Here is a 12,858-nt window from a genome sequence, read left to right as displayed (position 1 = left end):
CCACACATCTTTCACAATATATCAACATTTCTGTTTACTTGACTTCTTGCAAACATTTTTTTAAGTTAAGGAAAAAAGATTTTAAAAAATACAATGTTACAGCCGTGCCTCTCCTCCCTAAAGAATTTGTGAACACCAGCTATAGACTAGTGTGCTTTGTGAACTGTAGATCCCTGATTGGGCATAGGAGTCACAGAGAGGGCTCTGGGTAGCACTAAATCATCCCTAGATGACCTGGCCAAGCCTCACCTTTGGTTGCCAGGACTTCAGCCAATCAGCGCTGCTGCAGCCCCTCCACATTACATATGCAGAATCGGCCTCCTGGCTCCTTCCTGTGCCCGCCTAGTGCCAGCTGCAGACACCACACGCAGCCCTGCTGTTGAGAAGGGGAGGCCAAGTCTAAAACTCCAGAAACCTGATTCAGAACAGACCCTCCCTCGCCTGCTGGCTTCCTAGTTTCCCTGCAGCCCCCAGGGCTACTGGCAAGAAGTCCCCTCCCATGAAGCCCTCAAAGGCATCCCAGCGCTACAGAAGCATCCGGAGAAATGCCAGCCAGCGCTACCTCTACCAGGAGTCCCTGTTGCTCAGGTAAGTGGATTCCCTCCATCAGCAGGGCAGAGGAGACAGCCATATGAGCATGGGTCCCCAAGCCAGGGACAATGTCCTCATCCTGCTCAGCTCCTTCAACTCAGAAGCTTACTACCGCAGGGTCCTGTACACCTGTGGTGACGACCTCAGCAGTGCCCATGGAAAGGATGGCAGCAGCTGTTCACTCTGGGCCACAGGATGGGACACCAGAACCCCGCCTCCCCTTTGGGCTGTATGCCAGCGAGCTCCACACAAGAGCTTTCTCTCTTTCTGTCTGTTTACCAAACTGCAGACCACACATCTTTCACAATAAATACACTGTCATTTAGAAAAGGCTCAGAGCAGTTGGAAATGAGTGAGAATCCTATTTGAGTTTGTTAAATGATTGTAATGAGCATTTCGATGAGTAATAAAACCTCTACTTTGGAGAAACTGGAAAAAGTAAGAAAAAAACAATCTGGATTAGAGAATAACACAGGAAATACTTTCTCTTCTAATAGTCACAGATGAATATTCATCTGTCCTAAAAAAGTTGCATTAGGATTAGCATATTAATTATTACTGGAAATAAATGTTGCCACATGTTAAAACATCATTCTTCTAGAGAGCAACTATTTTCCTGATGCTTTGCCCATATCCACTTGCTGAGCTAATTTCTTGTTCATAGAGACTGCCACCTCCCTCTGCCTTTGTTAGCTCGAGTTTAAAATGAATCAAAGAGGTCAGGCAGAAAGGCATCTCTAGGTAACAGAAGTTTGGCTTTTATTTACTTTACCTTCAGAGCTGGGGAACAAGTAGGAGTTCTGCTTCTAAAATTATCCAAGTATTTCAATAAGCCTGTAAAGAAAATTGTTTGCCTACCAAGATTGCTGTAGTCCAGGAACCAAATCCTTCCAAGTGACTCCTTGTCTGATTTGGTGTCTTCTAAAAATATCTTCCAGCCTGAGAAACCTTCCTTCTTCCCTGATCATCAAAGTAATAGACTCAAATAAATACATTCCAGTAGGCTGCTAAAGCTGCTGGTTCTCTCCCTACCTCCACATACCCTACACACACGCACGCATACATGCACTTGTCATACAGATGACCCTGTCAAACTTTCCCCAGGAAAGATGATCTTTTCTGGAAGCAATTCCACTAATCAGATTTCCTCCTTAATGCCCTGATCCATTTAGTAACTTGGATGACAGCTTTAATACTGATGAAACAGGGGACAGCAGTGACCCGGAACAAATCTTCCAGAACATACAGTTCCAGAAAGATCTCATGGCAAATATTCGCTGCAGACCATGGACCATGGGACAGAAGCTGAGGGCGCTGAGGTGAGGCCTCTCTCTCAGGGACTGACTGTGGTAAAGATGCCTTCTGACACAGGGTTGTGCCCTGCCCCATGGAAACAAAGATCAAAGATCTGGTCCTTGACTACAGATGTCAGTAAGATGGCAGAGGGTATGTAAGTGTGAGTGTGTGTGTTTCGGTGTGCAGTATCTGTGTGCATGTTGAATGTGTGCGTTGATGAAATTTTCTGGTCTTCTGCCTGCTTCCCAAACACTAGATTTTAACACTCTCTCCAAACTCACAGGAGACAAGAGGCCAAGCCTCAGGGGAAAGAGGTATTTTAGTCCCACTTGCTATTGCCTCCTTGGGGGAAAAAGTCTAAACAAGCCCAAGTTATGGTGATACTTAGAGTCCTACTAGAGACTCTGGTTGTACAATAATTAAGTCCAGAGAAATTCAATACAGTTGTTTGAATTTGAATATCATCTCTGCCAGTCTCTAGCCATTTGGTATTTTTCCTTTCAATGCTAGGGAAGGATAGACCCCAGGGACTTTGCATTGAGCTACATCCCCAGCCCTTTTTATTTTTCTTTTGCAACAGTATCTCATTAAATTGCATAAGGGAGGCAATTCACAATACCTCCTGCCTAAGCCTCCAGAGTGCTGTGATTACAGGAATGTGCCACCGAGCCTGACTCATTTTCTTAATTTCTCTAAATACCGCTAACTTTCTCTTCCAAGGTGAGGTGATAGTGAGGAGCAGCCTTTATCTCTCACAGCAGCATTTCCAACAGTGACGATTGCTGACTCTCGGGTGCTGTTAGAAACTCAAATCCCCGTGCTGCCCTCTGACCTCCTGAGCCGCACTATGGGACAGGGCCGGCATTTCTTTTCTTATGGCAGTTCTGGAGCTCCAACCCAGGGCCTCCCACATGATAATCACATATTCAGCCTGGGGCTGCACCCCAGCTCCCCAGCATTTTTAAACCTGCATTCAAGCTGATTCTCCTGAGTTCTAGAATATGAGGCCACACACTGGTTGCAGTCTATGAGGATGTCAAACGCGCTCAGCCTGCACATGCTCAGTGCTATCCCTGGTGTGTCTCAGTCACTCAGTAAGGGTGACTGGCCAATGATGCTGACAGTGATACTGACAGTCACAGCACAGGTGGCAGCCAGCTGGCAGCCCTGACTGGTCCCCTGGTGCTCTTGTGACCTGGCGGTGCACTTTTGGCACCTATGTGGACAGGACCATGGTCTTGTCCTGCTCTGTAGTGCCATTTTCAAGACCCTAGCCACATAGTCTTTTCTGTCTGGACCTGCTGCCTACTGGTCATGCGCTTCTCTCCACCACATTGCTCCTCTCGCAAATGTCCACGCGGGCACCACTCCTCCAGGTGCCACCTGCCCCTCCAGTGGCTGCAACACAGAGTTAAACTGGCCACCGTGTTTGCACCCTCAGGGGGCTCCGTTCATTCCCCTTTATCTGCCTTCGTCCTGATATCAGCTGTCATCTCCAATCTGTAAGTGAGAGTAGACGAAAAGAAATAAAAGAGAGAAAGAAAAACTTGCAGAAAGCACAGCTTTATTGAGATAAAGACCCGAGAGGGGCCGCTGCCTCTGAAGTGCCAGAGCAGCAGCTCTCCTACAAAGAAGGGTTCGCACGGGGAGCTGGAGGAGCAGAGAGGCTGAGGAAGCCGGAAACACTATTCTGGGATCAGGTCATCTATCTTAGTCTGAGCTCGCTGGCCCCTCTCCTGTTTGCACAAAATTCATTGTTTATCTGGAGCTGAGGGCCTCCTGGTCTGGAATGGGCTGTTCTGAAGCATGAATTAGGCCAGGCAGGTTCATTAGAGGGGGTGGTACTGTTACAAGGCCAGGAGAGTGTAGGGAAAGGCCAGAACACAAGGGAAGATGTCCTTGGGACTTTTCCATTCACTACGTCCACATTTTAGGAGGGATGGGGCACACCCGGGGGTGTGAAGAGACCGGTCCAAGAAGCGCATGGGTTTTTAGTGCTAGAATGAAGCCTCTGACATCTGCTTTCTAACCCCATGTCCAGAGTCTCTTGTACCAAAACGCAGGAGCACCAACAGAGGAATCATTGCAGCAGTTAACTGACAGGATAAAAACCTACAAGATAAAAAAAAAAAAAAAAAGAAAAAAAGAGGACACATTCTGTCAGAGATTTTAAAATTCATTCAGGAATGATGATGACTGAACGTTGTTGGAATAATAAGAGTTTAAGCCTTTTTCACCTTGAGGCCAGTGCACAGCAAATGATCACCTTTCAGTCTAGGCCCCTTGGAAAGGAAAAATGAGCCAGGCCTCCCACCATGCTGCTGGGCTGCGCCACTTGGCCAGAGCTCCAGCTGGGTGACAGCGGCCGTGCCCCTGGCTATGGTACTGCTCTCCAAGGGCAGCTTGCCCTCCTAGCACCTCCATCCGTCAGCCCCTGTGACACACACCTCTTCTCTGTCACCTTGAAAACTGCTGGAGCAGCACCACTCTGATTGGACCCACTGAGGTTTATCGTGGGTTCACTGGGGAAGAGCTGGGGACACAGAGCCAAGTCCAGGAGCTTTGCCTGACACAGGTCCAAGCAGCTGTCTGGGAAGAGATACACACACCTGTTTCTCCTGCAGGGAAGTGAATGGTCAGAGAAGCTAGCACACTGCTGTGACTATACCCGGGTTAGGCCCACACACCCTGCTTCCCCGCCACCATGGCATGGCCAGGCCCGTGCTGTCCTGTTCATTTTACCTTTAGATCTCTTTCATCCTACCCAGCAGGAGCTCCTCCAGAGCAGCGACTCTGTGCCATGCATTTCTCTGTTCTACGATGTCTAACTCAAAATAGGCATGCAGAAATGTCTGCAGGAAGGAATCACAGACACATGAAACGTACGGTCACTTGACTTTGCTAGGCTTTGTTTTTCAGATGCCGTAGCAGGCACATCTGTTAAAGATGGCTCCCGTGTGGTGGTCATGCTGTAGGGCAGGACGCCAGCCCTATCTCTGTTTCTTGTTTGACCACCATGAAGCCAGCGTACTGCATCAGGAGGGCTATGACCATAAGGGTTTTTGCAGAGAGTGGGTAGAGAGCTCCAATCCCCAGTGTTCTGTTGGGTCCTGCTTTGAAAAGATCAGCTTGCTGTGAAAAAAGAGAGTTGGTTTGTCCTTTGTGTCTGGAGGAGGAATTCATTAGCCGCAATGTTACAAAGAGGCTGCTTGGGACACAGGAACACCCTGAGGCGAGAATTTGCTGAACTGGCAATTGGCTGATGTGGAAGAGCTAAGTTCTTTAACACAGAACCCAAACAAGCAAAGGGTCAGGAGGACCGCTGCGCTGGGGTGGTGCACAATGAGGTTACTCTGGGGAAATGCTCATCTCCAAGAGTCTCTGGCTCCAGTCTGCCCCGTGGCATCGGCCGTCAGTCCAACCCTGTTGCTCATGTCGTTTTGGATTTAACCATCATTCCCAATGGGTCCTGTCCATTTCTCAGGGTTGAACACTTAGATAATAATACCAGGTTAATGCAACAAAATGGTGTGTGGGTGGTTGGTTTGCCTGAATCAGGGTGTTCCTGGCTCAATAAACACAACTTTCCTGCTCCCATTAACCGGATGCCACCCTTTCCTTGAAGCAGGCTCTCTGAGGCTAGTCTGATTTTCACTTCTGAGGAATTGACAGAAATAGGAGAGTTGTTAGGTAGAGGAGCTGAGACAAGATTTCCAAAGCTAGTGATTCCCAGTGAACCTCCAGAATTTTAAGAAATTTAGTTGTAATTACTGTTGACATGCATTTACCACTTTGGAGTAGTTCATCTATGTGCCTATGAAATAATTTTTTGCATGTGGAACTGGAATCAAACCGGGAGGTACTCTACCACCGAGCTACATCTCTAGTACTTTTTATTTTTTACTTTGAGACAGAGTCTCTCTAAGTTGCCCAGGCTGGGCTCCAACTTATGATGCTCCTGCCCCAGCCTCCCAAAGTGCTGGGATTACAGGTACACTCAGCTAACGAAAAAATTTCTAACAATATTCAGGAAATGAAACCTAGTGATGCTCTCCCTCCCACATCATCCCTTCTAGCTTTGTTTAGTGACTTACCTCTTGCACTTCCACGTAGTCTGCAAAAATTTTAAGTGTGATAAGACTGTGCTCACAGCTATGTCTCTCTTTTCTCAGACGAGCAAAGGAGATTGTGCTGAAGTTTGAAGGGAGGCTGACCAGGACCCGAGGCTACCAAGCAGCAGGTGCAGAGGTAAAGAACCACCTAGGGCACTCCCGCGCCCCCGCCCCCTGCTTCCTGGGGCTGCACTTGCCTGGGTCCGTAGTTTGTGAGCTCAGCTATCAGCAGCTCAGAGCAGGGCTCTGGGCTAGGAAGCTTCAGTTTCCAAAACTTGGATTTCAGTCCCGGCTGCCATGCCTTGCCAGTCATGTGACCTTGGCTCAGCCTTCTGCCTCAGGAGAGGGATGCCCAGACTTAGCCCCGACAAATGCAGAGCTCTTTGCTGTCGCCTCATAGTGGGGCAAGGCTGTGCCCCTCACAGCGAAAGGATTGCAGGCTCCCTCCAGCTCTGCTGCTGTAATGCAGTGCTGAAGTTTCGACTGGTTTTTCTTAAGCAGTCACTTAAAGCTAAACTCTAACACACCTTGAAATGGTCTGTCTATAAAGACATTTCATATAACTTTGAAAAAGAAGGGTAAAATTGCTAGGGAACCTAACAAACAGACAACTTACTACCAGCCACGGAGAATCTGTGCAGTGGTTTAATGAGAGTGGCTGTATTTGAGTTGACTCTCAAATCCTAAGCAGAAAATATCACACCAACTTCTGACGAAATTCAGACTCTCATTTGCAAGCAGCCGTCTGGCCTGAGCAGACACATCCACAATGATATTACTGTACGGTTCTGCACTGAGGCAGAAGGCTGTCTGACAAGTCAGAGTGTGGTTAATGCATTTGCAGCTCTTTGTGCAATGACATTGTTTCCAACACAAACCACGATTGTGTATTAAAACACACAACCTGCCAACTCTTTGGGACAGCAAAGCCAGTGTCAGGGAACATTTTGCGTTATTCTGAAAAAAAAAAAAAAACGGGTGGGGGGGACTGTTAATTTCATCTTTAGCCCACAAGACAAATTTCCAGCCTTATTAACCCTAGAAGCTTCAGCCAAGAGAGAAGCCAGAAGCCGTCTGTGCTGCAGGTCACCAGACACACAGGGGCAGGGCTCATCCTCAGGTGGGCGCTAGACTCTTTGTCCTGAGGCAGGGATGCAGGTGTCATCACCTGAGAGCTTGTTAGCCAGGATCCACTTTCCCAGCTACCCTAGGTTTATAGCAAGGTCAAGGGTATGGCTTTAGACACCATCTTCAGTGATTTCCTGTATTCTTAGTCCCTGATTCGGGATCAGTAGGAGAAATGTATGCTGGGACCCCAGACATTATGCACCTCACCCACACCCAGCAGCTCAGGCCCCAGCAGAGGTGTGTGATCACCTGGCCAGAAGTACAGAGAAGCTGGGGTCCACTTGGATTCTAGAGCCAATGGCAGCCATGAATACCACAGTCAGAGGTAGCCAGGGTACATCTAGAAGCCTCCTGCCCACCCCAAGCCCTAGTGCTACCAGCCTTTCTGTCCTCCTGATGGACGGTTCCTAACTACACTTTTATCCTAGCTGTGGCGGAAGTTTGCTCGTCTGGCCTGTAATTTTGTGGTTATCTTCATCCCCTGGGAAATGAGGATAAAGAAAATCGAGAGTAAGTACTTTCATGTGGCAAAAGCAGGACTAGTGGCCAGTTCACAGTCTGAGCTTGGTCTGGGGTGTCCCGGTCCTCATATGCACAGCCAGGGGTGGTGCAGCCTCACATGAGATCCAGAGATGGGAGACCCCAATCTTTCCCTACCAGGGCAGGAACTGTCCCCGTCAGTCTTTCTGCATTCCTAGGTAGCAGTGCCATCCTCCGCATCTTGTTCATTCAGTCAGACACACAAATTCCAAAAGATGAAGTAAAAAACTGACAGCACATAACATGGCAATGCGAGGAGTTTGCAAAATACAAATATAAAAGCCCATATTTTCAGGGAAATGATTGTAAGCATTTAGAAAATGTGAAAAAATAAATCGCATCCACAATTACACAAATGCAGACACGCACACACACACACACACACACACACACACACATACATATATATATTTACTAGGAATAAATTTAACAAAAATTCTGAGATGAAGAAAACTATAAAACTGGATTCCAGAATATAAAAGTCTTCTGAAGAGATGTGAGATTTGGAAGATGCTGACTTCTCAAAATGTATTTGCAAGTTACAGGCAATTCATTAAAAGTCTCTCTGAGTTGTTTTGAGTAGCTGTCAAAATGGTCATAAAATTTTAATGGAAGAAAATAGGCAGAAGAGTAATTTAAAAACCACATAAAGAAGCCAGGGATGGTGACGCACACCTGTAATCCCAGCACTCGGGAAGCTGAGGTATGAAGATCATCAAGTTCGAGACCAGCCTGGGCTACAAAGTGAGCTCAAGGCCAGCCTGAACTGCATAGTGAGACCTTGTCTCAAAAAAGACAAAAAAAAAAAAAAAAAAAAAAGGAGGAAAAATGCAGATGAAATTGTATGACTGAGATGTTAAAAACACGTTATAAGAAGCTAAGTAATCAAAACAGCATAGCATAACTCAGGAATTGGAAATCAAAAGATTAAATAAAAACCTCAGGTCAAGTAACAATATTCATGGACTTTTAGCATATGATAATTATAGGAATCTGGCTACATTAGTCCATAAATATTGCTGGAACAACAGAAGCAACTGTTTCAAAGAGAAGATTTAGTTCTCTCATTTTAAAATATCATGAAATATTTAAATATGCAAGTGGAAACCATGAAAGAATTAAAAGAAAATATCAGTGATTTGATCTCAAAAGAGAACCAGCCTAATTATAAAAGTTCAGTAAGAAATTATTATTGTACTTTAAGGTACATAGATAAAAAATTGTGCATACAAAAAAAAGTAAATCTGAAAGTTATACAACCATTAGGAAAACCTTACATATTTAAATGAAATTAAGCACTTCCTTACTGTTTAATTTAGAGCAAGTGTAGGTATATAAAAAACTGGGAAAGAGCCCCCATGTGGCCCTCACCCACTTTGCTAAGCTCTAACAAACTGGTTTTATCTTGAAATTAAGACAAAAGATCTTCAAAAGAGAATCATTGGCAGGAAAGAACAACTGGGATGAAGGAAAGGAGAAAAGAAACAAAGAAGGTGAAAAAACATAGGGAGTTACACAAGATAGCTAAGATAATTATACTGCTAGTTTCTATTGGCTTATTGAAAGGAACAGTTAATGCTTAATATTTTTGACCAATTTTGCATGCTTATAATTGGTAATGTTAACAACTACTTTGAAGGCAACAATATGCAATAGAACAACCATTGTTGAATTCATATCATCTTGTTTTTTGAAATTCTGTACCATTTCTAATGTTTTTAATTATTGTTTACTCTTCAAAATAAAAAAAAATCATTGGAATTTTCAAAATGATGTGTAATGAAAAAGAAATATATCAGATTCTCAAAAGATGCTGTTTTTTAACATTCCTGAAATATAATAAATTTGACAGCGTTTTAGATAAATATGTCATTAAGGAAATGACTTTCAAATGGTATTTTTGGTATAGGAAGAACTTTTCTACATACAGAAGTAGTAAATATTCATAGCATCTTGGTCCATCTAAATTACCATTTTGGGGGAACATAGTCATCATGAATTACATTTTTCCTTTGGCCCTGCCAATATCCGGACAATTACGGTGTTGCTTTCTGGAGTATTATTGCCCTGTGAGAATTGAATGTAAAGTATTCTCATTATTTTGTCTTTCTTTAGGTCATTTTGGGTCAGGTGTGGCCTCCTATTTCATATTCCTGAGATGGTTATTTGGGATTAACATTGTGCTCACAATTATGACAGGTGCTTTTATTGTCATTCCAGAGGTAAGAACTATTTCAAGAGACGTTAGAGTACTGTAGACACCTGCTCTTGCTACCCTTGCGGGAAGGATGATGCATGTGTGAGGACCCCTCTCTGTGCAGGGCTGTACAGTATTTCAGGCTTATGTGCTGGTCAGTCTCTGTCACCTGCTGAGGTCTGCAGTGGTGCAAAGGCAGCCATAGAGTGTGCATAAGCCGGTGTATGTTGACTGCATTCCAAAGTTTTATTTATGGAAACTGAAATACACATTTCATATAATTTTTTCTTTGTCCCAGAACACCGGTTTTCTTTTCAATTTTTTCCTTCAGCCATCTAAAAATACAAAAGCTCTTCTTCAATCTCAGGCTGTATGAATCTCAGGATTTAGCCTCCGTGCCAGTTTGCCAACCACAGATTAAAATAAAATCCCTTACCCAGCTAAACTTCATCCTCACAAGATAGTGGGACCATCATTTCTGGGACCATCACAGAAACCCAGGGACCCCAAAAGTCCCCTGGCAGAAGCCACAGTGGTTCAGAAAGTTAAGGCCCAGGGGAATCTCATGCCCACACAGAGCTCTCCATCCATAGAACCAAGCAGAAATCCACCCCAAGATGTAGGGGGTGGCATCTTTGGAGCCACACGGTCCTTCACAAGGGGGATCACTGATACCCCTTTCTCTCCAGCTGATCGCTGGCCAGCCCTTCGGAAGCACAGCCAGGAAGACCATCCCACCGGAGCAGGCTGCATCAGCCCACGACCTGGACACCGTCTGGTCCCTTGGGGTGAGGCTGGCACACACGGGAGGGGAGGGGGCCTGGTGTCCTCTCTTGAAAGTGACGGGCATGGTGTCCCCACAGGGCTACCTCCAATACTCTGTCCTCTTCTACGGCTACTACGGCAGGGAGAGGAGGATTGGACGAGCTGGCTACCGTCTGCCCCTGGCCTACTTCCTGGTGGGGATGGCCGTGTTCGCTTACAGCTTTGTCATTCTTTTAAAAAAGTACGACTGCTCAGTTTCTCAAGACCTGTGCTCACAATGATTTGTGACCTGATGCTATCTCATCAGTGACCCTGTAGGTTGAGGGTGTCACTGCACCCATTTTACAGGCCAGAGGGCCCTTGTTCATGTAAGCAGCACATCCCCGTGCTCACTGCCAAGGGCCAGGTGCTGGGTTGGATATGCAGAGACACGAGTGCCACACACTTGCCAGTTTACCTAACCTTAAAACTGTGGTAACACACTAATGGAGACACACAGTGTGGCCTAGGAGACCAGAGCTAGGGCTCCCTGCTCTGCCTTTGTGTCTGCCTGGCCTGGCTCCAGGTCCTGCTGGGCCCCAGCTGTGCATGCTGTCCTGCAGCCGGCACCTCTAGTCTGTCCTTGAGAGGTGGCACAGTACACAGGACAGCGCTGTGAGTCCTGTAGCCACTCACAGTCCCCCTCGAGGCCTTGTCTGTAAAATGGGCAGGTTGGCTCCCTCCCAGCTGGCTTCCTTGTTTCTGTGTAAGGAGCACAAGCAATGCAGGCCACAGAGGCCCCCCTCCCCAGGCATGTTAGCCAAGAGGTGCTTGGGATAAAAATACATACGACAAGCAAACCTACCAGCTCCTGTGGACTGAAGGCCCCAGATGGAATGTTCCAGTACTGTACTACATGTTACAGGTTAAGGGCAAATCAGAGCAAACTTGGAGGAAGACATGGAGCTAAAAGGTACTGTACTTCAGGGAAAACGCTACAAGGCACAGGAACAGCTTCTCCCCAGGAGCAGTCTAGACTCCTGCTTTCAAATACAGTATCTAAAGGGCTATGGTGTGCAAGAGGGCCAGACCCCTCAGCCGGCCCCCAGGGGCAGTTATCATGGCAGTGGCCCAGGGGACACTTTAGGACAAATGGGCGGACTCTTCCCCAGTCACAGATGGGGACCGTAATGTCTGGGCTCACAGCTGTGGGACTTCTAGCTGCACAGGCTCACCCAGTATGTTGTCACCTTGCTGTCCTTCCCCCAAGTCCCGAGCGCTACACTGTCCCCTCCTGGGGCCATGGCGGGGTGGCAGCCTGGAGTGGACCCCTGACCTGGGGCTCACGCATCACCCTGGCAGTCCTCTCTTGCAGGATGGCGAAGAACTCCCGCATGAGCCTGGCCAGCGCGTCCAGTGAAAACTACACCTTCTGCTGGCGGGTGTTCTGCGCCTGGGACTACCTCATCGGGAACCCGGAGGCTGCGGAGAGCAAGACTGCCGCTGTGGTCAACAGCATCAGGGTGCGGAGGGCTGGGGGCAGGAGGGGCACCGCAGCTCCTCTTTACTATTTTTATTCCATCCCTTTAGAATTTCAATTTGTGCATGTTTGACAATTTACCTAATGGGTTGTTGCCATGGTGCATGCATATAACCTGTAAATAATTACCTATAAGGTAGGGAATAGAGGTTTTTATTTTTAACTTAGACATCAGTGCAATGAAAAGCAGTCAGAACCATGGGCCACCCTGGACCCCACAGGCCACTTACAACCCTAGTTGTTTGTTTTTTTTTTTTTAAGTCCAGTACTTCGATATATCACACTTTTCTCAATTTCCAGTCTCCTTTCTTCAAATGGTTATCAGATCATTGGTACTAAGTTCACTTATATCAGTAGAAGCTAACTGGAGAAATTTGTAGACACTGGAAAGATATGCTCAAGTACTGGATAAATCGTCTCTAATGATTTACAGTTAGTGACAGTGCTGAGCTTCTAATGCTGCCTGTGTTTTTCCTTAAAGGAGGCTATCCTTGAAGAACAGGAAAAGAAGAAAAGCAAAAACCTGTGAGTATTTTTTTCCATGTGCTGGATTCACTGTTTTGTTTTAACTTGATACTGACATTAGCCAGGCAATCTATGTCGTATTTTTATAATTGCTGAGCCACTCTTTTCCTTTCTAACCTCCATCCCTCTACTAGTGCAGTCTGTGGGAGCCCATGCCTTTTCCGAGGCGACATTTAGGAGCGATT

At 46.3% G+C, this 12,858-nt stretch overlaps 1 protein-coding gene across 3 annotated transcripts in view; it reads left to right on the top strand.

Annotated features, from left to right (window-relative positions):
* Window positions 1-351: 351 nt before the first annotated feature.
* Window positions 352-12,858, top strand: part of Tmc3 (transmembrane channel-like 3) — a 34,906-nt gene continuing 22,399 nt past the window's right edge. For all 3 annotated transcript variants that reach the window (XM_013512572.1, XM_013512573.1, XM_005381451.2), the window contains exons 1-9: window positions 352-588; window positions 1,764-1,910; window positions 6,060-6,135; window positions 7,556-7,637; window positions 9,783-9,889; window positions 10,554-10,652; window positions 10,728-10,870; window positions 11,984-12,131; window positions 12,630-12,673. In XM_013512572.1, coding sequence (XP_013368026.1) covers window positions 500-588; window positions 1,764-1,910; window positions 6,060-6,135; window positions 7,556-7,637; window positions 9,783-9,889; window positions 10,554-10,652; window positions 10,728-10,870; window positions 11,984-12,131; window positions 12,630-12,673 — 935 coding nt within the window. In that variant the 5' untranslated portion in view covers window positions 352-499. The remainder of the gene's footprint in view (window positions 589-1,763; window positions 1,911-6,059; window positions 6,136-7,555; window positions 7,638-9,782; window positions 9,890-10,553; window positions 10,653-10,727; window positions 10,871-11,983; window positions 12,132-12,629; window positions 12,674-12,858) is intronic.

Source organism: Chinchilla lanigera, unplaced genomic scaffold (genome assembly GCF_000276665.1).
Source record: "Chinchilla lanigera isolate Chin_1 unplaced genomic scaffold, ChiLan1.0 scaffold00015, whole genome shotgun sequence".
Classification (NCBI taxonomy): Eukaryota; Metazoa; Chordata; class Mammalia; order Rodentia; family Chinchillidae; genus Chinchilla; species Chinchilla lanigera.
Note: the sequence above shows the minus strand (reverse complement) of the source record. Positions and strands in the feature narration are given on the sequence as shown.